This window comes from Talpa europaea (genome assembly GCF_964194135.1).
Source record: "Talpa europaea genome assembly, chromosome: 16".
NCBI classification, from domain to species: Eukaryota; Metazoa; Chordata; class Mammalia; order Eulipotyphla; family Talpidae; genus Talpa; species Talpa europaea.
In genome coordinates this window covers 5897993-5924071 of record NC_140084.1, presented here as the reverse complement: position 1 = coordinate 5924071, position 26079 = coordinate 5897993, and the positions used below count along the sequence as shown (strand labels likewise).

The 26079-nt window shown below is 54.8% G+C and overlaps 1 protein-coding gene across 2 annotated transcripts; it reads left to right on the top strand.

Annotated features, from left to right (window-relative positions):
- Positions 1-1049: 1049 nt before the first annotated feature.
- On the top strand, positions 1050-18333 carry TK2 (thymidine kinase 2; the record flags this gene model as incomplete). 2 transcript variants are annotated; one of them, XM_084257318.1, is made up of 10 exons in its annotated part: positions 1050-1168; positions 1852-1889; positions 7105-7179; positions 9016-9069; positions 11366-11455; positions 13346-13419; positions 14425-14513; positions 15014-15093; positions 17109-17189; positions 18235-18333. In XM_084257318.1, 10 exons carry the CDS (start codon positions 1054-1056, stop codon positions 18331-18333), a joined length of 795 nt encoding a protein of 264 aa, XP_084113444.1. The 2 variants fall into 2 exon arrangements, with proteins under 2 accessions (XP_084113444.1, XP_084113445.1); XM_084257319.1 differs by having other exon boundaries at positions 1054-1168; positions 1858-1889.
- Positions 18334-26079: the final 7746 nt, after the last annotated feature.

The window sequence follows — 26079 nt, the reverse complement described above, 5'->3', positions numbered from 1 at the left end:
TCTTGCAGAAGACTTACCCCAGCCCAAAAGGCGGTTGAGTGATGTGTTCTTGAGCAAGGTGGAAAAGCTCTCCACGCACACACATGCGTACACACACACACGCTCCCTCTCTCTCCTACTCCTTAAGGCTACTGCTAGGGGGACCAGGTCTCACCTCCTCCCTCCAGCTCACAACCCGCCAGGGCTGAATCTCTGCTCTCTGGCTGTGTCTGGGTATCGCGCATCCTCCTCAGCATCTGATTTTCTCTGCAGTTGGAATGTGGCCTGTGCCCCCTGGGGAACCAGCACAGTTAGAGTCCAGACCCTGGAAAGGTCAAAGTCCAGAGGAAAGAGGAAAGGCATAGGCTTGAATTCCAGCTCCACCCCTTCGTGGACAATTCTGGTCATTTTATTTTATTTTTAAGATTTATTTATTTATTTATACAAGCACTGGGTACAGTCAGAAGCGCGGAAGGGTGGGAGAATTCACCAAGAGCCAGAGCGGGGAGCAGAGCAGGCAGAAGGACCGAAGCACACTGCTGAGGGGAGCAGCGGGCGGCAGGAGAGGTCTGTGCGCCAGGAGAGGTCTGTGCGCCATGTGGACCCTACTCCGGTGGCTGGGGAGCAGCCGGGGATCGAACCGGCGCTGCAGAGGCTGCGGGCAGCTTCGCAGCCCAGCGCTCAACCGCTGCGCCACCGGGGAGACCCACTTCTGGTCCTTTTAAACAAATGGTTCGAGGCGCGGCTGGAGAAGGGCCGGCGGCTCGCAGGGCAGGTGCGGGGAAGGATGAACCTCCCGCCAGGGCGCGCGGGGCCTGGACGGTCCTCGGTGATCTCGGGCAATCAGACCAGTGAGTCCTGCGGCGCCCGGCTGGCCTCTCCCTGGCCAGCATCACGTCCTGGGCTCGTCCTGCCCGCGTCCCGCTGCGGGGAGACCCGCTGGCCGCGCGCCCCTGGGGTGCGGCCCGCGCGGCGCGGAAAGGCGGCCGGGCCCTTTAAGAGCCTCGCTCCGGCGCGGGCCTCGGGCCGCGGGGCCGCGCGCGCGCGCCGGGCAGGAAGGGGCCGGGGCCGGCCATGCTGCTGCGGCCGCTCTGGAGCGCGGCCGCCCGCGCGCTGCGCCGGGGGCGCTCGGGGAGCCCCGCGGCGGACCAGGGGCCGCGGGGGGCGCAGCGCCGGGCCTGGCCTCGGGGTAAAGCGTCTCGGCGGCCGCCGCGCGCCGCGCGCCCCGCCCTCGGCCTGCCGCCCGCGAACCCCGACTCCTCCCCGGGACTCCCGAGGGGGCGGCCTTGGCCGGCACCCCGGGCGCGAGTCGGCCGCGAGAGGGTGGGGCTCGGGGTTCCCGGCTCATCCTTTGCTCGGAGCCGGGAGCGGGCCTCCAGAGAGCAGAAAGAACCCCCTTCCCTGTGGGGGGGGGCTGCTCCAGCCCCCCCCACTCCTGTTCGGAGTCTGTGGGTGCTGGGGAAGGCCGGGCCGCGAGCTGCAGTTAACTCGCCCCCCCCCCCCCTGCGCGCTGCTGCGGCCCTTGGGGCTCGGGTGGCGGTCGGCTGAGGGGCCCCCCGGTGAGGGTGGGGAGCGGTGGTAACCTGGGCCCTGGCGCCCTGAGTGGCGGCCACCCCGCCTTTTAACTCGCCGGACACCTTCTAGAGGGTCGTGCGGATGACACGGGGCGTGTGTTCTAGAAGGTGCAGAAGCCTGATCCCAAGTGGCAGCACTCGCACCTGGTCGCACGCAGGTAGACGCGGCCCCAGGTGTCCCAGGTGTCGCTGGAAGGAGCAGAGAAATGAGTGTGTGTGTGGTGCTGCTCAAGTGAGGGCAAAGAAGAGAGTCATTTAATTTAAAACTGAGTCTAACATGATTTTCTTTCTTTTCTAGATGAAGATAGAGAAAATGGAAAAGAGAAAAAATCAGTGGTAAGTCCCCCTTTTGTGCACGGTCTTGTCTGGGATGACATTTTAATTCTCCAGGGGGAGAGTGATGTGCTGGTGGTAGGAAAACACATGCTGGAACCTCTTCAGGGTGGAGGTCTGCCCCCTACCCTTCTCTGGGGGCACCTCTCACCAGTGCCTTGTGTGTCTACACAGGTGGGAGCCGACACTTATTCGTAGCCTTCAGATAGATTTGTGCTCTTAGCTTGATTATAAAAAGATTTGAAAAATACTTGTTCTTTGTAGAGAAGGTTGGCTTCACCTTGGGATAGGGGGTGGCAGCCTGGATGTGTGGGAAGGTCTGATCATGGGCCCCTGAGTCCCAGTGCTGAGTCTGGTGGGTGGATGGGGGATCAGAGAGAACCCATAGGGTCTTCAGACATGGGTTTTGCAAGATGCCACCTCTGGGTGGGGCTGTGCCTGGTGTGGGGTTGAAGGCCCAAGGAGGATCAAATTGGACATGTGATTGGGGGGGGCAATATTTCAGCCCCCCTCTATTCATAGGTCCAGTTCCTTCAGGAAGCATTTGCAGCTGGAAAGGGAGTAGCTTGGCAGGTGGTGGCAGGAGTAGTACCTTGGCTGGGATCTGCAGATGGCAGAAGGTTGGGGCAGGCCATATGGGTATTCTGGTGACAGGAGGGAGTGAAATCACTAAGTCAGACTAATCACTGAAATGCTTGCGGTTCATGGGAGTTTGTTGAAACTTGGTCTGTGGAGGTGTGTCAGGTATGACAGTAGCACCACTGAAAGGGAAGGGGATGCTAAGTTGATCTGGATGGGAACTTGTGCATTGTCATACTATTTATTAATTGAGCTAGTATTGATAAGTTAGGCCTGTCTTAGATGCTTTCTGGGTGTGGTTTGATACGCCCCAGATACACAGGAGGTCATCCATAGGAATCGAAGCCTTTCGTGGATGTTAGGAGGTAGTGTACTGAAGGCCCCATGGGTCAGGACTGTTGGGGAATATCTGGGTTGACTGCAGCTGGGAAGTGGCTCACCACTGCAGAACTAACAAGTGCCAAAGATGGACTGAAAAGAAGGGCTGGTGACTAAATATTTTCAGATAAACAAAGGACATTTTTCTTTTTTCCCTTTTACATTTTATCTTGTATCTTCATATGCACATACACACAACACATATTCTGACTGTAAACATAACATGCACAGGCTGCAAAAACATTTTCACTTTTTAAAAAAATTTATTTATACAATAGCTGGGGTACAGGCCACAGGCACTGGAGGGTGAGAGGATTCACCAGAGACAGAGTGGGGAGCAGAACTGGCTGAAATACACTGGCTGAAATACACTGTTGAGGGGAGCAGTGGGCGAGACAGGAGAGGTCTGCTGTGCCATGTGGGTTGCTCTGTGAACCGGCATTGCAGAGGCTGCGGACAGCTTCACAGAGCTGCACTCAACCGCCTGCACCACCAGGGAGGCCCTGTAAAAACATTTTTGAAAGCACTCCCCAGTTCCACTTCCTGGATAGCCACTGTTAGCTTTTTGTTATCTATTCTGCTAGATCATCTTCTACACAACAGCATGCTTGTAAGTATTACTTACATGAAGATCATTTTAAAAATATCCAAGCCAAAAAAAAAAAATATCCAAGTCAAAATCTAGACACTGGATATTAATGCTTCTACCCTGATGAGGAGAAATTACATGTGAGCATATATCTAAATATTTTCAAAGGATATGTCTGAATAATTCATTACTTTCATTTTGAAGGAAGTTTAGTTTATAATACTGTCTGGGTTGCAAGCATACAGTTTCTTTTTTTTAAAAAAAGATTTATTTTATTTATGCATACAAGAGCTGGGGTGTAGGTTAGAGGTGTGGGGGATGGTGGTGAGAGGATTCACCAGAGACAGAGTGGGGAGCAGAATAGGCAGATCTACTGAAATCCACTGCTGAGGGGAGCAGCGGGCAAGACAGGAGAGGTCTGCTGCGCCATGTGGGTTAGTTTCTTGGCTGAGGATTGAACTTGTGCTGCAGTGGCCGCCAGTCGCCTTATAGTGCTGAGACTTAATCCCTTGTGCCACCGGGGAGGCCCCCTCAGGTGTATGTTTCTAACGTTAGCACCTGTCTGTGTCACCCTACCCCTATCACTGACCCGTTTGCCCCCCTCTGCCAGCTTGCTCTGCCCACCCACTTCTCTAGTAACCAACCTTCTATAGGACGGGCATTTCTTGAGGGAACTTATTAATGGGTAACAAACAAAGTATTCAGCTTTGTCACAATGAAAGAATGTTTTGAAGTGGGAAGTGGTAGAAACTGAACCTGGGCACCAAGCCCAGCTCTCTGCTGTTGGCTATAAGTAGGCAAGGCCTTAACCGTTAGAACCTCATTTTCCCCATCTGTAGAGAGGGGTGAATGATGTCAGCTCCTATGATTGTTGTGAGGATCAATCGCAGGAGCTAATGCTCGATGCTTAGTAAATGACAGGCAATAAAACAGAAGAAGACTTAGAAGGGACTATATGCCCAGTACTAGCAGGGTGTGGTGAAGGGCTCGCTCTCACCTGCTGAAGGGGGTGGAGCTGGAACAGCATTGCTGGCAGGGGAACAGCATTCGGCAGTGTGCCTCAGTGGCCTCAGAAACTCATCGCTCCTTTGATGCAGTGATTATAGTCTTAGAAATCGATTGCAGGGACTAATTAGAGCCAGTGACAAGCATTTATGTATAGGGTTGCCCAACAGCACTATTTATAATATCCCAAAAATGGGCATCACAGCACAATTTTATTAAAAAAAAACAAACAACAGCCGAAGGGAACATAACATCCAAGAGTAGCGTTTTCAATGAGTTACGGTATGCCTTCCAGGATGGAATATTATTCAGCCATTCACGATCCCACTTTTGAACAATATTTAATGATCCGTGAAGGTACTTACTATAGAAGAGCTAAAAGTAAAAAGCAAAGAAGATAAATGATAAATTATATAAACTGTTCATGGGGTTGGGGGAGAAGAAGTATGTATTACAAACTGTTACTGATGCGGAAATTCCCTGTCTTATTGAACAGGGAAAGTTGGGGAGCAATAACTGTGTGTATGAGAGAGAGAATTTGGGGGGTGAGTATGGGAAGTCTTCTTTTAGTTCTTTGCATGTTAAATGAAATGAAACTGGGTTCCTTTTTTGTAAAAAAAAAAAAAAAAGAAATAGCTTTGCACACCTAAAAATGCGCTCCCTTTTGAGTGTACAAGTCAGTGAATTCAGTAACTGTACAGGTTTACTCCCCAGCGGTGGACATTGGGGCAGGTCTCCTGTGGGTGCTGGGTTCTTAGGGCTTTAACAGAACAGCGTATATTTTGATCCTTCCAGTCGGGCCTTTGGAACCCAAGCCTGTTTGCCTCTGGGAAACTTGTTTTTGATTAAACATCCAAATGGTAGTTATCGCTGGGATTCTGAGGGATTTTTAATTTCCTCTTTTAGTACTTTGTATTTCCTGCTGTGAAAATGCTGAAGTTCTATTTTCAATAAGGATGAAATGTTATTTGAAAATAAGGCTGAGCGGGGCATGCCAGTGGCTTCATAGTCATGGGAAATTGGAATCTTGGCCTAAGAGCAGAGGAGGGCAGGGAAGCTTGGGCGCATCCAGAGTGGGGCCTGGTGGCCATGTTGTGGGGCCTGGTGGCCATGTGCGGCCGCGGCCCGCTGACCGTCCTTCCTCCTGATTTCCAGTTACTTTCCTCCCCGCCCACTCCCTCATTGTGAGGTCCATCCATGCTGCTGGGACTGGCACCCCAGTATGCAGTGCCCTGCACATAGTAGGCCTTCAGTGAGTGGTCAGAAGACTCTCTAAGGTGAGGCACGGATAGAGAAATACCCCAGCAGTGTGCTGAGATGTAGTGATGTTTATCCGTAGTGAGGTGATGGGCATTCTTTTCTAGTTTATGATTTTCTGTTTTCTTCCACGGGCACACGCCCTTCTTAAATATTTGTGGACTTCACCTTGAAAACAAAGACTTCCTTTGCTTACTCCTCTTTCTTCCCTCTGTGATGGGGGAATTTTGTGAGATTCTTCCTGCCTTGCCAGGCAAGAGTGGGTTCGCGAGCTCATCCAAAGTCTTAGATTTACCAACTCTTCAGGATCCAGTGGTGGGATAGGGAAACCTGTTTGGAAGAAGGTCTCAATCTGAACAGGAAAGAAAGAAATTCTGTGTAGAATAATGTGGAGGTTGAGCTCCTTTTAAATATCTTCTAGAGGCAAAGTTGTTTCCTTACAAAAACAACATAAAATATCAAATCTGTTTGTGCCCTTCTGGGATGTCCCTTGGGTTCATTTGTGGGGTTTTGAGATCTAAAGGAGTGAGCAGACAGGAAACTAGTTGGGGTTGGAGGGTGCCCTGGCAAACGCTGGAAGTGAGATTGTCCAGATCTCCTGGATACCCTTTAGCATCAGGCAGGAGGAAACCTTCGCAGCCCACCAACAGCCTATTTGCTGGAGAGAGTCTGTAGTGGGTGGGACTCGGTGCGTCGCTCACTGTAACCCCCCATTCTGTGTAGGGTGTGGCTGAGGCTCCAGTGGGGCCATCAGAGGGGATCTGCCAGACTGAGGTGTGAATTCCAGCTCTTTCCGCTGCTAGGCTGGTGCCTGACCAGTCACTGAGGTGCCCTCTTTTCTCGGGGGGCCTCCAGCCTGGACGTGAAGGTCACTGAGCAGCAGGACAGGCCCCTCTCTGAGTGCCCCAGGGGCCATCTAGTTTGTGTTGTCCAGGGCTGGTTTGTCTTCTTACATGTGCAGAGCTCCTCCTTCCTCTTGTGAGCCAGAGTCCCTTGGCCGGCGTCACCAGCAGTGCCTGGCTGGGCAGAGCCATGTGAGAATCACCAGGCAGCAGTTCTGAGGACCCTACCTAAAGCCTGATTCAGGGGTTCTGGCCGTTTCTCATGCCGGGCAGAGCTAAGGTGGATGAGGGCGAGCTGTGTGTGGTCTAGGGCTCCGTGGAAGGGAAGGAAGGTCTGTCCTGGAAGTTGGTGCCCTGGCCATGAGGGGAGGCTCTGTTTGCTTATTATTACAGCAACTCGACCTTGGGGACTTCGAGAGGGGAACTTTGGTCCACACATTGAGATCCTGGACTGAACCAGCCAGGCTGCCTGTGTGAGCAATTCCTGCAGGGGCTCCCTGATTGTCCCCCAGGCACTGGGTGTCTGGTTCTTGGTGTCTGGTTCTAACATGCATTTGTTTTCCGCCAGATCTGTGTTGAGGGCAATATTGCCAGTGGGAAGACGACATGCTTGGAGTTCTTCTCCAGCTCAGCAGACATCGAGGTAAGGCCTCCACGCCAGGTTCAAAGGCACCTGCAGAAGCTTGACGGAGGAGTTTATTGAGGGTCTAGACCGGCTCTGTCCGATAGAAATGTAATGTGAACCACAAGTGCAAGTCCCATAGGTAAGGTAAAATTTTTACTAGCCTCCCTAAAACACCAAAAAGAACTTTCTGGTTCACATAATATATTCCAAGTAATTACAATCTGTATTCCATAATATATGCATGTGATATGTGGGCTCAGTGTATCCCATAGTACATTAGCATGTCCGCATGTAATCAGTGTAAAAATCATCGGTGACCTCTGCTGCATTCCGTGTCTCACAGGAAAATCTCTGAAATCTGGAGTGTATTTTATGCTGACAGCAGATCTCAGTTTGGACTAGTCACATTTCAAGTTCATAATGCCCACGTGCGGCCCATGGCTGCCGTCCTGGGCAGAGCAGGTAGAGAGGTCCTCGAGCCCTGGCTAGGAAGGGCTTCTGTGTGAGGGACCCAGACTACTGAGCGAGGCTGGGATGAAGAGCTCCCTGGCCTTAGGAAGGCCGCTCAGAGCTCAGCTCCCTGACCTCCCCTAGCTCTCTACCCTTCCGGGGCAGTTCTCCTGGCCCCTGTGGACCTCTGTTTTGTACTACTCAGGATTTGAGAATGTATGTTGGTTTCTGTGGTGATCTGGTTAGTGGCTCTTCCCCTGGTATGTCTGAAGTGCCGTGAAGGTAGGGGCTGGGGTGGCTCGTGCTGTATCCTTGGTGCCCGGAATGGCGCCTGGCCCAGTGGGTGCTCATTGTTGAGGGACATGACACAGATGGAGCACAGGTGATGCTGTCTGTGCCCAGCCTCTGGTGGGCTTCGGCAACGCAGCTTATCTACTCAGGGAATTGGAACAGAGTGCTGAAGACCCAGAAGGGGCCTGGGGGGAGCAGGTAATGATTCATGGAAGTAGATATTTGAACTGGAATTTGAAGGACGCATAGGTGTTTTCTCTGTAATGAACGTTAATAAAAAATGAAGTGAGGTGGGCATACCGGAAGCAAGACAACGAGAGCGAATGCACAGGGTGTAAAGGGTGGGAGGAAGTCTGTCTTCCGGGGTCCCGAGCATTGCTTTCCTTTGGTCTCGTGACCTGTGGCGCCTGCGCACATGCACTGGGAGAGCCCCAGATGGTCACAGCTACTCGCAAAAGCGTGACCATCTTTTAAATCTTTTCTAGTTTAAATCTTTTCTAGTATCCGCTTGCCCACTCAGAAAGGTTCTTTTAGAGGGTGGGATTGTCCAGAACTGAGTGTCTGTACCACCCATGGAGAATCTAGAACTGATCTGTCTCGGGACATGCAGAATGTCAGAGAAGCTGGCCGCCGTGTAGAGGGTGCAAACTGAGGGCCAGCGGGAGTAGGGAGTGTGCAGAGGAAGTGGGACTCTTAGCTCTTGGTGCGCTGGACCCGAGATCTCGGCGAGGAGACGGAGGCAGAGCAAGCTGCCGGGGTCATGGAGACCCGAGGGGGAGCTGGCTGTCAGGCTGCCCTCTTAGCTTCTCCCAACCCCTGCCCTGTTCACTGTGTGGGCTGTCAGGACCAGGATGGAGCACGCAGAGGAAGGAGAGAAACCCGCCTTGCTCCCTGGGGGCTCCCAGGGCAGCGGGAGAGGTGGGGTGTGCTTGTGCTGAAGTGGGGATGGGTGGAGCTGTCCTGGGGCCGTTTCTGGAACCATGTCTGGATGGAGTTGTAGCCTGGAGAGAGGGTGGCTCACCTGTGTGGCCCACCCAGGTACCTAAATGTGGATGCCCCCACCGCACAGAACTCAGAACCGAGGAACACAGCTCTCTGGTATTCTCTTTCCAGGTGTTAACGGAACCTGTGTCCAAGTGGAGAAATGTCCGTGGCCACAATCCTCTGGTGAGTGGGGCGTTGGCTCTGAGAACCAGCAGCTTCCACTTACATGCCTGGGAATGGTGGTGCTCGCTGAGGCCTGAGCCTGCCCCTCTGCCCCACCACATTGTCCTTAGCCTTCCTTGCCCTTAGCCCCACCAGAGGAGGAAAGAGAGGGGCGGTGGAAAAGGCAGCTCATTGGTATCCTGAGGTCAAGGATCTGCGAGGCCTGGCTCTGTATGCAGAGCTCAGGGGTTTCCTGTGAGCTGCCCCAGACTATCCCAAGTAGTCAGTCTTGTCCACCCTGTGTGTGTCTTGCTGCTCACTCTACCTTGAGCCTTTCCTAGCCATTGTCATGTAGGTCTCCTCAGGCCCAGCCCCCAGGACCTATCTGAGTGACCAGGTTCCTTGACAAACCTCTGGTTTGCGTTTGCACTTGGCAATGTCCAGGGGCAGCTTCTGGCTCATCCTGAAGCCACCTCTCGTGGTGGTTGACCTGGCAAGCAGGTCATAGGCCCCTTCCCCTTCCTTCCCTCTTCAGAAGTCTTGTTCCGCTGCTTGAAAGAGACGGGTGGAGCCTTAAGAAAATGACCCCTCGTCTGGGCTTCTGCCCTGTGATGCAGGGATGGCAAGTTTCATTGTTCGGGTGATGAAATCACAGCTGAAGCAAGACCACATAGCTGGCAACTGACTTGGGAGGCCGTGTGGCCCCTCATTTCCCGCGGCACAGTTGGCATGTCCCGTGTAGTTCTTTGGACTCTGAGTTCCACCGGGACGGGGGCTGCGCCTCATTTGCAGCGCACTGCCGAGCCCTCAGGAGGCGCTTGTTCCTCCTTCCTCCCCCATGTTTTTTGCAGACCCACCCCGCACCATCCTGGGCGCTGGCCCAGTGAGCACCTCAAAGTCCCCGCTCTCCTGGGCAACATCCCAAAGTGGGAAGGCAGAAGACAAATGTCTGAAACACTGGGGGTGAGGAGGGTCAGAGCAGGTGAAAGGAAGTTCCTGGACTAAGGCCGGAACTCTCGGAGTCCTTAACTACAGAGTCCCGGAGACGTGACGAGGTGTTTGCCTTCACACGTGGGAGGAGACGGCGTCAATACCAGTCATTCTCTTTGGACATGACAGAGCAGCTCAGAAACATTCTTTCTCTCTGGGGCCCAGGAGGCTTGTTAAGGCGGCAGCCGGAGTTGGCGGCGTCAGCAGGCAGAGGTGACGTGTCCCAGGACAGTTCCCGGTCTCAGAAGTCTGGGTACCCTCGGCACCAAGTGCACTTCCAGGAACAGTTTTATAGTAAAATTAAAGCAGAATTAGAGCTACCTACTTTTTATCCTCTTCTTGTTAGTTCCAAAAATACATTTTTATTGCAGTAATATTTTATAACGTAAGTTTCAGGAGTACGGGATTGTAGACTTCAAGATGTTTACACAGGTTTCCACTCCGCAACGAAAAGCAGAGGTGATATTTTGGTGAAAAGTCTGAATTCGTCTCTTCTTCTGAGTCAGGTTTCTGTTGCAAAAGGTGTTTGTTTTTGCAGCTCCCCGGCGAGAGGTTCCTCCTGGCCTGGCCACCCTTCAGAGTCTGCAGTTTCCAGTGTAGAGCACTGGGCATTCATTAGTCAGCACCAAGGGCGGTGGGGGGAGGGAGCAAAAATCTGGAAAAAACGATTCACAAGTAGAATATGGAGCATGAAGTGTTTCACCTCACAGGCATGGGGAGGGGCTGGGCTCCTCTTTTAGATAGCCTGGCTGTGACGGCGCCTGTGAGCTCTTTGAGCAAGGGGGCGAGCAGTGTGGATATCAGAAGGAAGGGCGTTCAGAGAGAAGGCACAGCACATGCAAAGGCCCTGAGGTGGGTTTGTGCTTGAGTGTCTGGGGAACACAAGGAGCCTGATGTGGTTGGAAGCTCTCTGAGCCGTGAGACAATAGCAGACAACTGTAGAGAAGATGGAAGTGATTCTCTGGGCCCTGTGGGAGTTGTGAAGAGCTCTGGATTTCACGCCGAGTGCTGTGGGTTGCATGCAGGGTCCTGAACAGGTTTAGGTTGAACAGCTCACCTTGGCTGCTGGACGGAGAACAATGAACCTTTATGGAACCGCTGAGTGAAGGTTCCCTGGGGACTCTAGTCCTGTTGGGGCTGCTAAGGGGCTGTCCTATCCTTGCTCTAGTGTTTGTCTGCCCTATTCTGAGGGCCCTGTGACTGTGTCAGCTTCCTCTCTGGCCCCAGCTCAGCCCCATGTAAGTTTTAGGAGATGACCTTGGGTGGCCGAAGAGCCCAGGGGCGGGTAGGGCGCTTGGAGGTGACGTGCTGCCTTGTCCTCTTGCAGGGCCTGATGTACAGGGATGCCTGTCGATGGGCACTCACGCTGCAGACGTACGTGCAGCTCACCATGCTGCAGCAGCACACCCGCCCTCAGGTATGGTGCGATGTTCTGTCTCAGCCTTCAGCGTGTCCTCACATTAGGGGGCTCTGATCGCCAGGAAGGGAAAGCTCCCAAGGCGGCCTCTCTGGGCCTCAGCACTGCTCAGCCCCCTCTACTCCTGCGCCTCTGTGAGGCCCCCCGCCAGCGCGCCCACCCGCCATTCTCGTTAGCCAGGAAGTGGCTGTCGTGACACTTGGGGCCTGGCTGGGCTGGCTGGGCCAGGCTCAACACCACTTAACTTACTTCTGCTCAAAGTCAGGCCCCTGGACCAGGAGAAACAGCAGCACCTGGCAGCTTGTTAGAAACCATTTCCTGGCCTCCTCCACCAGCTGAGTTGGTAAATCTGGAGAGGAGGCCCAGCCATTTGTAGTTCGTTCCCTTCAGGTGACTGTCATGCAACTTTGTGCACAAGTTTGAGGCCCGCTGACCAAGGTCCTAGTGTTTAGCGCTTATCTGTGAGAGAAAGAATCTGATGGGCTTGGCTAGGGTCACGTGTCTAGCCTTGGGCCAGTCAGGTGCTGGTGCCGGGCACGGCTGCCCAGTCCCTCTCCCTCCGTGGGTGAGCGAATAGGGAGGAGCCTGTTAGAGGAAAGGCCGGCAGGGGACTCCCGCTGGGCACAGGTGGCTCACAGTTGCACGCACGACCCGGATGGGCACTGCAGGCTCTCCGGGAGGGCACAGGAGGCCCCTATGGCCAGGCCACTGACACCGCCACTTGACGCAGCAGTTTGGTCCTGGGCTGGGCACTTGCAGCTGCAGCTATCATTTTCCTGCAAGCTGTGTCTTTAAACATGGAAAGATATGAGCAGAACCCTAGGAACTTCTGCCTCTCCACATACCTGTGTAAATGACACAGACAGAGGGCCTGGTTGGTCCTCTTCCCGCCACCCTACTTTCCGGTGCGGCCGCTCCCTTGCAAACCCGGCTTGTGCCTGGTGCCGTGAGTCTGCGCATGTGTCTCCTGGAGGTTCTTGGATGGTCTAGTTAAGAAAAGCTACTACAGAGATGGACAGACTAGGACAGAGGACAGAAAGCCGTAGAGCTGAGGAGACATGCAGGGCGCGAGGGGAGCAGTGGCGGGTGGACAGAGGAGTGGTGAGTAAGGAGAGGCCGGAAAAGGGGAAGGGAGATGAGAGAAACGAAGGCTGACGGGAGGGTCAGGAAAGGCCTGGGTTATGGCTTTGAATCAGCTGATTCGCTGGTCCAGGTCCTCTGGGTGCTGGGCTGGACTGAGTGGCCGCAGCATTTGTCCACTTGGCGTCAAGGGAAAGGCCCCGGCTTCCCAGCGGGACACCGCACAAAGGGAAAGGCACGAGCTCCCCAGCAGACAGGGCCAAGGTCAGTGTCACTGCCCTCCCTGGGCACTGTCCTTTGAAATTTCCAAAGGGCTGCCGTAGCCTCCAACCAGCCCTGTGAGGAGGCAGCAAGGTTTGCAGGCCTGGCATTCCGTGGGTTTCAGAAGACCAGACTCTTGGGCACTGATGGCAGAATCCCCAGATTATCAGGCACAGCGCAGCCCTCTGGGAGCTCAGACATGCGTGAGCAGGTGCTTCCTGTTTAGCTGCATGGTGACCCCCACATTGGCGCTTGGGCACGCTTTGCTGGACAGCACTTGGCAGTTTTTCTAGCACTTTCCCAAACCCACGTTGCAGCTAAGAACCTCTATGAAAGAGGCTGCTGCACTAGCTCCCGAGCTGCGGGGCAGGGCGGGGGGGCGGGGGAGGACAAGGAAGGGGCACAGCAGAGGCAACGCCAGGCACACGGTTCTCTGGGGGCTGCCTCAGTCTCCCCGCTGCTTCTCTGTGCTCAGCGACACCACCGGCAGGGGAGTAAGACCGTGTTCAAGGTTTCCGAGTTAGTGAATCACTTTTTCTTTTCCTTTAGACATTACCTGTGCGGTTGATGGAGAGGTCGATTCACAGTGCAAGATACGTTTTTGTAGAAAACCTGTATAGAAGGTACTGCTCATTTATTAAATGGGTATTTTTTTTAAAGATTTATTTATTTATGCATACAAGAACTGGGGTACAGGCCAGAGGTGTGGGGGGTGAGAGGATTCACCAGAGACAGAGTGGGGAGCAGAACAGGCAGATCCACTGAAATCCACTGCTGAGGGGAGCAGCGGGTGAGACAGGAGGGGTCTGCTGCGCCATGTGGGTAGCTCCCTGGCTGGGGATCGAACTCATGCTGCAGTGGCTGCGGACAGCTTCACAGTGCTGTGTCTTAACCCATTGCACCACCAGGGAGGCCCCAGTCACTTCACTCTTGATTTGAAAACTCATATATGTTTTAAGTTTTGGAAACTGTAGAAAACTATAAAGGAAAAAAACGCCATCCCCCATATTGCTACAGCCCAGAGCAAAGCACTGTTAACATTTTGGTATTTTGCTTTCCATTCTTTTTTCAAAGTGTATGGACAGACGCTCTCGAAACTGGGTTAGGCCTTATATATACACACAGTCTCACATCCTGCTTGTGTCGCTGGCCCCTCGGCCGCGAGCACGTCCCACGACAGTAGGTGCTGCTCTGTAGCAGCATCTTTCGGACTCAGCATGGTTTTCTGTTACGTGGATGGACAGGGTTTTGTTTTTCTTGAATCTAAACAGCACTAGGGTGGGCATCTGTGATTATGTCCACTGAATACATTCCAAGCATATTACTTTGCTGCTCCACCCCTGACCTGAGCGCTGTGTCTGTTTTGGGGGACAGGCTGCAAAGCCCTTTCTCTGCTTGGAGTTCCAGCCCCATGTGGATTCCCCCATTGGCACTTGCGGCATCATGCCAGCAACTGTCCCCAGGCGGCGGGAGGTCAGAGGTGTTCAGGGGCCTACTCATTGCCCCTTGTCCCCGGGGCAGTGGCTATGCTGTGCCCTGGGCGGTGCCCTTTCAGTGAAAGCCTTCCTCTTGCAGTGCAGCCCGGAGCTTTCTCGGGGGTGAACAGAACCTTGCAACTCTCATTGCAGCGGGAAGATGCCCGAAGTGGACTACGTGGTCCTGTCCGAGTGGTTCGACTGGATCACGAGGAACATCGACGTGTCTGTTGACTTGATAGGTGGGACGGCCGGGGGCAGGAGTGGGCTTCTCGCCATGGGGGTTGTGTCCCCATCTGAGCTCGGCCCTCTTCCCAGGGGCGGACAGAGTCGGGGGCTCTGGTCCCTTCTCGAGACGAGCCTGGCTTTGGCTTGTCCAGCTGCTTTCCCCTGGGCCCACTGTGGCTGGACGGGCTTTTCCAGTTCGTAAGGGGGCAGGGGCACGGGCCGGTGCAGTGTCCAGGCCCTGGGTTAGCTCGTCTCTGAGTAGGCCCGTTCGGACTCACGACGACCCCGCGGGGCTGGCGGCGTGGGCAGGGGCGGGGCGCAGGCGGCGGAGGTCCAGGTGCCCTCACGGTCTCCAGCCCTGGTCCGAGTCTCCGGCTCTGAGCTGCTGGCGGGGGTCTCCCTCCCGCCAGCACCTTCTTCCGTCCCCCACCCCGGCCCCCGCCCCAGGTCTTGCTTTCTCTTCCGAGCCACGGACAGAAAAAATTGAGCCACGAATATGTATTTTTAACCTTAGTGTATCTCCGGACCACTCCCGAGACCTGCCACCAGAGGTTGCGGACGAGATGCAGGGAGGAAGAGAAGGTGATCCCACTGGTAAGCGCCTCCTTCACCCGGTGAAAGGGTGACACCATCACCTGCCCCGGGGCGGGACACGGCACCGAGCGCTTCCAAGAGCAAACTCTGACTTCCTCTGCGGCTGGGTGCACGCTGGTGACCTCCGGCTCCCCGCCCAGACTGAGGACTGCCGGCCCCTGTGTCCTCTGCATGCTCGCTGGCCAGTGCCCTCTGGCTTGGGCTGCGTCCCCAGTGCTCAGTGCGGCCTGGCTGGCGATGGCTGGTACTCGCTGGTATTTGCCCAAAGCCTCACCCTTCTGGGCTTGGCTCCGGGCCATGTGAACTCAAGCCAGCACTGTGGCAACAGGCTTGGATGGCTCTCCTTGCCCTCGCCTTCACGACCCACAGCCCCTTCAGAAACCCAGCCTCAGAGGCTGCCTGGCTGATGCTTCCTTTGCAGAACGCCACTCGTGCAGTGTCCCAGCCCAAATCCCAGTGCCTTACTGCTATCTAGGACAAAGCCCCTGCTTTGTAGACTGTCCTATGAGACCCTGTGTGGTTGGCTTTATGGGCCTTTACTGCCTGCCTTTTATGCTCTAGCCACAAAGAACTAGTTGTAGGCACACACACACACACACACACACCATGGAGTTACACAAATGTGCTTTTGCATGGTGGTTTCTTTTGCTTTCCACCTTCAGCTCAGATGTCACTTCCTCCAGGAAGCCTTCCCTGACCTTCTCTTCTTGGCGTCCCTTAGCCCCAGGGCTTATTATGATTATATCTCTTAGGACTAGCGTCCTGATGCTGCTTATAGGTTTGTGCCTCATCCTTTATTAAACTGAGCTTTTAAAGGTTGGCTCCCATTGGCCCTGCCTCCAGCACATGTCCCAGATCCTGGCATCTAGGAGCTGCTCAGTTAATGTTAAGCTGAATGTCCCTTATGAGAAGCTGCCACTGGAAGCACACAGACAGAGGCTGGGCAAGCTTTTCCTGGGATGCCATGTGGTTGAGCTCAAGTTGGGCTGGACTGGGGGTCCTGGAAGTTCTCGTCCGCTCCTGAGGCCTCCCCAGCCTTATTTCCCTCTACTGCCAGCGAGGTAGATTCCAGCCACGAAGGCCCAGACTCCGCTCTGGGCAGCACCTTCGGAGTCCAGGAGAGAGGGGTGGGCAGTCCAGGAGTAGAGGGCAGTGGCTCGGGCCGGTCCAGGCTGAGCTGGGCCAGGGCATTTCTGTGCAGTGACACAGATGTCCCAGAGAAATGCCCAGTCAGAGTCCCTCCAAGCCATTACCCACCCTTTGGCTTCATGGTTCACACAGCCTGCAGGACTCACCTCTCGTCTTCAAGGCTGAACTCAGTGTGGATGGAAAGGAAGTGAGATTTGCCTGAGACCGTCTGGGTCAGGCAATAAAAACTGTGGCTTGGGCTGGCACAGGAGAGCGTGTGCCGCCCCGTCTCGCATGGTGTGGAGGCACAGATGGCTGAGGGGCTCGTCCACGCCTATTTCCCGGGTTCTACTGCGTCAGGCTCTCTGAAGTTGTCTCTGTCTAGAGGATGCATAGGTCATAGGTCAGCAGGTGGTGTGGGAGCAGCAGGAATGGGGCCCCTGGACCAGCGAGGATTGAAGTCCTCCTGGCGGGAGGGAGGGGCGGAGGGGATGTTTCAGAGGCTGCCCGGGGCTGGGGTGTCTGCCCACAGACACCCCCCTGCCCCCGCTGTCCCCTCATGAAGGACTGGCGGCCCTGCTGCTGGAGCAGTGGCAGTAAATGACGGTGCCAGGAGGCCGAGTGTATGAAGCCCCCGTGGAGCAAAGTGTACTGAGGGTGGTGGGGCGGCGAGGGGACAGGGAGGATGAGGACTGACTTCTGGCTGCTGCAGTTCCTGCACTGGCCAAGCTTATTGCTGGCCACCTGAGCCACGTTGGCCGTGGCCTTTGTCCAAGGCACTGCCCGTGGTCACCGGCACTCGCCCCGCCTGCCCAAGGCCCTTGGTTGGCGAGGTCTGCTCCCCTCTGACCTCCTCACAGCCCACTACTGTGTGTGTTTCCCCGAAGGAATACCTGGAGGCTATTCACCACCTCTATGAGGACTGGCTTGTTAAAGGAGGCCTCTTCCGCCCGGTGGCCCCTGTTCTGGTAAGTCCCCCGGACAGGGCAGGAGACTCTGGTAGAAGGACGAGCGGCCTGGCGGTGTCGGCCGGTGCCTCGGAGCTTGAGGATTTGGAAAGCGGAGCAGGGGAGGTCAGGGGGAGCTCTTGGTTTCACTGTCCCCATCTCTGGACTGAACCTCAGAGTGAGTTGGACACACCCGAGAGGTGACCTGTCCCTGTGTCCTACGCCAGTGACCACAGCAGCACCTCACACTTCTCCAGCATGGTCACCAACATGCATCCCTGGCAGCTAAGGCCTCTAGACGCCGGCTTTGGCTTTGTTTGGGATGTGGTCTTCTGACGAGGCCCTCCCTTCTTGAGTGGGAGGCAGGCCCGGAGCCTCATTGCACCTTTTCTTGGTGACCCAGGGCATCGAAGGAACGTCTGCTGCTGCTCACACAGTGCAGCCCTTAGAAGGTGCTGAGGTGTGTAGGACTGTTTGCCCCAGACCACTAATGTAGTTGAGTTCCCGTGTTTGCCTGTCACAATAACCTCCTTTTCCTGCCGACGCTAGTTGCTTTTGTTTTCGTGTGTCTGCCCCGTCAGCATTTCTTGTCTCCCCCATCCCTTTGTTTTCTGCTCTGCTGCCGCCAGATCTCTATGCAGACACACATGTCCCTGAGGGTGCCTCTTTGGTCATGGCCTTGGGGACGTCTGTTTGCACTGCTGAAACTTTTATTCACGGCTCTTTAGCCAGGGAGGTTGCTGGAAAGTGAGATACGTCTGCAGTGGGTTTTAAAAGAAGTCAAGTCGATTTCTTCCCTCGCTGTAGAAAATTCCGTGGTATCAAATGATGAGAAAAAGGTCACCATGAGCTCACCGCAGGGACAACAGCGTCTTACGTGAGATGCAGCTGGGCGTGGAGACTGGCTCACAGCTGGGGGCTGTTTGGCTCTGCCTTGCCTGTGTCTCTGCCTGTGACCTGGAGCTTCTCTCCGTCCTGCCTGCCTCCTCTCCCCGCTCTCCCTCTGTGAAGGGAGGGTGACGGCGAGGTCAGGGGCAGCCCTGTGACCCGTGTGTTTAATTTCCAGGTGATTGAGGCTGACCACGACGTGCAGAAAATGTTAGAACTCTTTGAACAAAACCGGGACCGAATATTAACTGCAGGGCGTCAGAAGCATGGCTCATAGGACAGGAAAGATCGTGCCAGGAAAATGCCCACTGCTGCCAAGTTAGCTATTTGGGAAAATCCACCCTTGGGAGGGCTTTCCATCTGGCCAGATGTGTTTTCTTAAGGGCCTCTGCGCCTTCGCCACTGTCCTCGCTGTCCTGGGTCTTTGGCTCGTAGGTAAATGACAGATGGGACAAGCGGGACCAATCGGTTTGCGGTGCCCCTTGGCACCTCTCCTGGTGGTTTCCCGCGCTGGGTTCCTCTGACTAAGGGAAGAGCCTCCCGAGATCTGCTGGGCTCATGATGGCTAACCCTCTGGGCCCCCCAGGGGGGCAGGGCAGGGTCTTACCTCCCAGGGAGGGAGCGCAAAGAGGGCGGAGACTCCTCAGGATGAGCTGTGAAGTGGATCCAGCGCCTTTGACTTTTGCTGGCTTTTTGGCCAACTGCCCAATGTCCTCCTGCCCCAGGCTCCCTCACCTGAGAGCTGCTCCCCCTCAGGCTGGCCTCCCCCTGCTGGAGACCCTCACATTTTGGGGGAGAACCAGCAGAGCACAGAGCTAATAGCATCTCATTATATGGGCCGTCCTGGGGGACCGTCAGCGTTTCTAGGCGGTCCCAGAATTGTGCTGCGTTGGCTTGAGCCCAGGTTCGGTGGTTTCCCGGCACAAGGCCCCTGAGCCGTTTACCATCTCACATGCGGACTTCCATGTCCTCAGGAGAACCAGGCCTTGGCTCCCGAGTAGCGCTCGGTCTCCTTGGTGATGAATGTCCTGCTTGAGCTTCTGCCAATTCCATATCAGAGAAATGGCTTTTGGCGCCTGGCCAGTTGGCCTGATGTTGAGCTGGAACAGGGGGCCTCCAGCCCCAGCTTCTGGGGCTCCCTTGTTCCCTAATGGCCTTGTATGAGGACTTTCATCCTTGGAATTACTGAGATTTGTAGCCTGGGGCCCGGGCACAAGTAGCCTTACGTCCTTTCGCAATGTCTTCCCGTCCAAGTCGACACTGTGCCACGGAGCACCTTTATTGGCTCCGAGTGACCCGCTCCTGCTCAGTGGCATCAGGGCATGGAGGCACAGCTGCCTGGCGCATCAGGTCGGAAGCCAGAGGAAGGAAGACCAGTCTCCTCAGGGACAGCCCGCATGAGAAAGCCAGGACTGGCCTGCAACGACTCTTCTTGAAGCACCAGAGCTTCTGACATCGTGGAAGCGGGCAGAGAGACCCTCAGGAAGACGGCACACATGGAAAGGGCCCGCGGTGAACTCTGGGCAGTTAGGCCTCAGCCTCTCCCCAGCAGCACCTGGCTGCAAAATGAGATTTGAGCGCTCTGCCCCCACCTCTGAACACAGCACTCTCCCCTCCCCCCCCAGCAGCCGACTCGGCCCCTGCGGCCCGTCCCAGCGGACACACTCCCTGGCCCCTCATCCTTCCCGTCTGGACCCATTCCTGGGCCTTGTGGGCAGGACAAGGGGCAGCGTCCAGAGTGGACATTTGGTGTCCAAATATCAGTGGTGACCAGAAAGCTGGAGAGGCCAGAGCCTCTGCTGCCAGGCCTCCTGGCCGGCATTCTCCAGGAAGCTGGAATACGCCTCTTCTCTCCGTAGCGCAGTCTGAGTATCTGCTGTGCAGGAAATGCGCTTTCTCTTTTCAAGTTTGCTCTGCGGTAGCCAATAAATCCTAAGAAAGCCTAACCCCGCCTGAAGCCTGATGTTTAATTCGGGGTGGATGTCAGTGACGTGTTGCTCCCTGTGCCCCTTGCTGGGGGGATGTGTTCCTATTTGTTGGGCACCATGTGTCCTAACCTGGAGTGGGTGGGTCCAAAAGAGGTCAGTGCCCTCCCACCCTGGCACCCTGGGGATGCCGGTGTGGCCCCCGTGTCCGGGGTTGGTGGCAAAATCTCCCTGTTCAGAGGTGTCACCAGAAATGACCTCTGGCCCCGGCTTGCTTTTCTATGTGGCAGGCGGGGCTAGTGCTGGCAGGGCTGCCGCGAGCCAGGGCAGGGCAAGGGCAGATGGCACGTGGCAGGCACAGGCCCCAGCGCTCAGAGCACAGGAGGGCACGCCTCAGGGACTCCAGGACGAGCCAGGAGCAGTGGGCAGGGGCTGGCATCCCCGAAGAGCCAGCAGGGCGGCCAGGCCTGTGCGGTGCCAGGTCTGTGGGTGTCTTGCCGTGAGGCTGCTCCACAGGCTGCTTTGTCAGAGGCCCAGAGCCGCCTCCACTGCTTCGACTCTTGCTAATTAAGAAAAACAAGAACCTCAAACAGCCTATATACATTTCCTTCCAGTCAGCATTTTTAGCGCACTAATTCCAAGTTACAGTTGAACTTATTAATTTTACATGTTAGATACGTGATTAGAGCCATTCAGAATATTCTGTGTGCCTGGTGATTTTTTTGTTTGTTTTTAAACAAGAGAGAAGGGTCATTTCTCAGAAGTGTTAATGAATTGCGGTGGTGGGCGCCCTGCGTCTGCCTTTCCTGCCCTGCGGGACCCCCCACCCCGCCTCCTGGCTGCCTCCCGGGCCACACTGTCCAAGAGGGCGCCCGAGCTCCAACTGGCTCTAACGAGGCACACTGCCCCTGCCCTCACACTTTCATTCAGACGTGGCTGATGACTTTTGCAAGGCACAACTAAGACAGTCTGGAAAGTTCCGACAGGGCTTCGCCAGAGGCTGTGAAAGTGGAGGTTTGGGGGGGAGAGGCAAGAGATTTGGCCACTCTCCTGAGCTCAGTGCTGTGCCCTCAGGCCCTCCTGCTTGCTCTGCCCTTCCTCTGACTCCCACCCCCCGGGGCCACCCGCCAGGCCAGCCCCGGGAGCGCTGAGCCCACCCGACTGACTCCCAGGGCTGGCTCTCAGGAGGCGCTCGCTAACCGTGAGTGACCACTCTCGAGTGTGTAACACATCACCCTGCTCGTTCTCACTTTGCCTCTCCTCTTCCTGCCCCTTCCATTTCCACCTGAGCCCCTCACCCAGCTGAGAAGTACCCCCATCCCCACCCAAGGCTGCATCCTCAGGCGCCCCCTACCTGGGCCTGGGGAAGGATGCAGGTAGTCACAACTCAGCAGGCGGCGCTGCCCCCAGGGGCTGTAGGATCTGTACCAATTCTGCTTTCCTGGAGCCCGTGGCCAGAGGGGGGCGCCCCCTCTCCATGCTCACATGTCTGTGGGAGAGCAAGTGTATCCTCTTGGCCTCTCCACCCTGAAGAGTTACAGTTATTAAAATAATTGAGAGCTCTTGCAAATGTCAGCCCTCAGCTTCGGGAACAGTAATGCTCGGGGCCTCTGGGCTCTGGCTGTGGATTACTCGTGAAAGCCCCCGGGTCACTGGCACACACTTTTCTTTCCCTAATAACCCCAGCCCTGCCGCTCCCCTGAGGCCACACTGAACTCCGTGTTCCTCTAGCTTCTGTGAGTTGTGACAGCAAAAGCTGTCATTAAACAAACTCGAGGAGGAAGCCCGATGTGTAGACACCAAGGTGGTTGTCGGCATCTGCTTATCTGCATTTCTTGGCTTTTTCTGCTCCGAGACTAGTGCTCCCCCGACGGGAGCCCGTGGAACACAGGTGTTCTGAGAAAAGAGGGTGCTGTAGTTCAGGAAGTTTGGGGACCACACCTGGGTGCTCTCTCTGAGAAGCACAGGGTACATTAACTTAGTGCACACTCGGGAAGTCCTGCAGGGAAAACGGTTTCGGCTAGGGACTCTGACGGGGACAGTGGGGCTGTCATTAGCAGTCCCTAGAAGTACGAGTGTTCCTTGGAACGAACATAGGGAAGCATGTTTCAGGTGTCCTGCAGCGGCTCGTGTGGTCTTTGGGATTCTCTAACTCAGGGTTCTCCAACTTCAGAGCCTCTAAACACCCCAAGGGATGTGTTAAGACACCGATTTCTGGGCTCACTCTCAGCGTTTCTACCTCAGCAGGTCTGGGAGGCATCTGAGAATTTGTTTTCTGCCAACTTTCCAGGGACCACCTTTGAGAACCACCTCTCTAGATGTATGTTTTCTAGAATTGCACATGCAGGAGGTCAAAGAAACTTGGTGTGTTGTGTATCCCTTCGTGAGGGATGGCTCTGGCATGTCAGGAAGGGCCGTGAGGGTAACTGACGTGGTGTATAGAAAGGACCAAACCAGAGCCTGGCATCAGCCAGTGCCTATAAACGTTGGTTTAGCAGAAGCACCGAGAAAACTGGCTGTGAGCTGTCAAGAGCTTGAGAACTGTGGTAACCATGGTAACCCTCGCTTTCCATCAGAGTGCTGCGGACACGCTCCCCAGCTAATCAGGGGACTGTCTCACTGCCCTGTTGAGTAGGGAGCAGGCACAGGCCTGGTGGAGGCTGGTCGTCAGAATGGCACTGCTGGGAAGTGCCTCCTGGCCTTTCCCTTCTTTTCCTTTCTTTTTCCTTTCTTTTCCAAGGCCTCTGGGTCTGCCCAGACAGTGTGCGGCATGCGAGCGAGCGCTGGGAGATGCCTCTCAGGCTGTGGGAACTGACAGCTCTTGTACCAAGGCCCTGGGTTTCCTTACACAATCAGTGGATGGTTTTCTGATCTGTGGTCTCATTTCTTGGCGGGCCGCCCTCCCCACGGGCCCAGCGTCCCTCGTGCATGGAGCAGGTTGCTCTGTCGCCAGGGGTGGGGAGATGGTGGCAGTCCCCGGCTCCTCGGAGGAAGTGCCCAGGTTCCAGAGCGGTGTCCTGTGACCACGTGCCAAATGAATCTTTCCTTTTGGGGTCCACTTGATATTGTGGATGGGACTTAGGTTTGGGGTTATTGAGTGGGAGGCTTATGCAGATCACCTAACTTCTCTCGTCTTGTTCCTTCCTCCCTTGGGCCACGGGGTTCCATCTTCACCCCCTCACATGGAGAGGGGCTGTGTTATGTGACTCACGGCTGGGAAGGGGTGCGTTAAATGAATCACAGGCAGAGAGAGTACAGCAGGGCCTATTTCCTGCTCTTTCAGACCCCCCCACCCCACCCCTGTACTTGGCTGGGTGGTGACCAGAGTCCCTGCAACTTCACTGGAGGAGTTCCTGGGGAAGGAGCTGTCGGAGGGCTCCCCCAGGCCGTGTGGATCCTGCATTTTAATCTTTAAAACATGCTTCTCTATCAGGGCTATAGGGGAATTATTATCTCAGCAACCTCACCAGCCACTGGCTCACTCTGGAGTCCCCAGGTGGTCAGCAAGCAGGCCTCTGCCCTCTCCCTTTGCATGCTTCATCCCTGTGCCAGGCCCGCACTGGGGAGCAGGCCAGACGCTGTGCCCTCCGCTGCGAGATTAGCACCTCACCTCCGCTCTACCCTGAAATATCCCTGAGAACCCGCCTTCTACAAGGGTGAGAATTAACTCCAAGACAATTATATTCCCCACAGAATCAATGAGAAAAGCAGCACGGGAACAGGATTTTGGGGAAGTGCCAGGATGACAGTCAGCTCACACAGCAACAAACAGGTCTAATGGTAAGCGAGACCCTCCCTGACGATGACAAGAAGACTCCTTACGCGACTTCATTTAATAGGAAATGTACAAAACCACACAAGAGAGACGTGCAGACACCCCTGAACGACGCTGAACAAATGTGAAGACACCTCTTTCTTGGGGAGGACCCCATTACAGACATCAATCACTGGGGGGGAGACAGACTTGGTGATAAATGGTGTTGAGATGACTGGGTGACCACTGGGAAAAGATGAAAACAGATCCGTAGCTCACGCCATGCCTGAGAGTAAACCCCTAATGGTTAGGGACCCAGATGTAAACGTGGAAACCACACAAGTACTAGAAGAATGAACGAATTCTTTAAAACCTGGCTGGGGAAGGCTTTCTAACTATGATTCAAAATCCAGGGGCAGTAAAAGATGAATAAACGTGGCTACATAAAAACCAAAAAAATGTGTGTGACGAAAACCACCGGCAAAGTCAAGAGACAGTCAGTGAGAGGGAGGAAATATCAGCGCACACCACAGACAAAGGGCCGAGAGCCCTAAAATCCATGAAGAATTCTCCAACAATGAAGGAGAAAGGGCTGAAAAGCCAATGGAAAAATTAGGAAGACAAATTTACCAACAAGGTAGATACGTGATCCTTATACGTGATAAATACTCAGATCCACTCAATCCCAGAAACATAAATGCTGCTTCCCTCATTCCTAGGTGGGAAACCTGAGGATCCAGGGGATGGCGTTAGGAGGTGGGTTTTGGGGAGGTGATTAGGTCATGACGGTGGAGCCTGCATGAAGGGGAGGTGGTGCCTGATCAGACACCCCACAGAGCTCCCAAGCCCCACCCACCAGCCCAGGAGGACCCACTCCCTGTCTCCACAGGAGAGGACCTTCCCGGCACCCAGCTGGGATCGCGCGGCCCCAGAACTGTGAGCATTACGTTTCTGTTGTCCAGAAGCCACCCCGTCTGTGGTCTTTTGTGAGAGCAGCCCAGACAGACTACATAGCCAATGGAAAGAACACCGAGGAGCCATTTCTCACCTACGAAACAGGCAAAAAAAAAAAAAAAAAGAAAAAGAAAAAACCCAAAAAACCACATTGAAAGTTCATAAGAAAACACCACATGTCCGCAAGGGACATTTACCAGAATAACTGGTAAATATTCATTCTGCTCAAAAGCCCGAGGATCACCAAGGGGGGCAAAGCCTGGAGGTGAAGGGGAATCACAAGGCAGGGCGGGGCCTGAGCAGGACCTGGAGCAGAGAAAGCAGATGAAGGGCACAGATGAATGGGGAACGTAAGTCAGGCGCGTAGTTGAGCCGACAGTCGGGTGTTATATTCATTTCCTGTCGTCCATGAACGTGCTACGGTATGTCGATTTCAAGGGCGGCAGGAGAGCAATTCTCGGTACTATTTCCAACTTTTCTCTAAGTCTAAAAACAGTTAACAGTAACTCCCTTCCCGGGAAGTAAAAGCAGAACACAACACTGTAAACACTACAGTCCCACAATTTAAAAAAAAATTTATTTGTTTATGCATATAAGAACTGGGCTGTAGGCCAGGAGTGTTGCGGGTAGGGGGTGGTGAGAGGATTCACCAGAGACAGAGCGGGGAACAGAACAGGCAGACTGACTGAAACGCACTGCTGAGGGGAGCAGCGGGCGCAGCAGGGGAGGTCTGCGCGCCATGTGGGTCTCCTCCCTGGCTGGGGATCGAACTCATGCTTCAGCAGCTGCGGATAGCCTCATAGGCTGTGTCTTAACCCCTTGTGCCACCAGGGAGGCCCCCAGTCCCACATTTTTAATACATGTATACATTTCTTTAAAAAGGATAAAAGGAGTTGTACCGAGGCCTTTACATTGGGTCTGCAAATGCTGCAAGTGAGGGCAAGTTTTGTCTTCTGTTTTCATATTCATCTGTATTTTCTAAGATTTCGATTTCATTGGGTGGCTTCTTGGGAACTGTGGGGACCAAGGCGAGTTGATACTGGTCGTGTCATGGGGCTTACAGTCTAATGGGCGAAGTGGAAAGTGGATGAATAAGTCCAAAATGTCTTTGTGCAGAAAACGAAACTAAGCTGACGCGACATTTGGTCAGGGAAGGCCTCTCATGTAAGGCACCTTTGAGGTGAGAAGTGGCTCATGGGGACCCGGGCACGGAGTGGGGAGCAGGCAGAAGGAACAGTCCTCCGGGAGGCTGCAAGGAGCCAGGGGGCTTGGCTGCAGGGGGAGGAGGGAGATGCTCTATGTGTTGAGACCCCCGTGAGGAAATGTCTAAAGACCAGCATGTGTGCACACATGGGGGCTGGCTGGCGGAGGGGGTGCCCCCACACCAGAC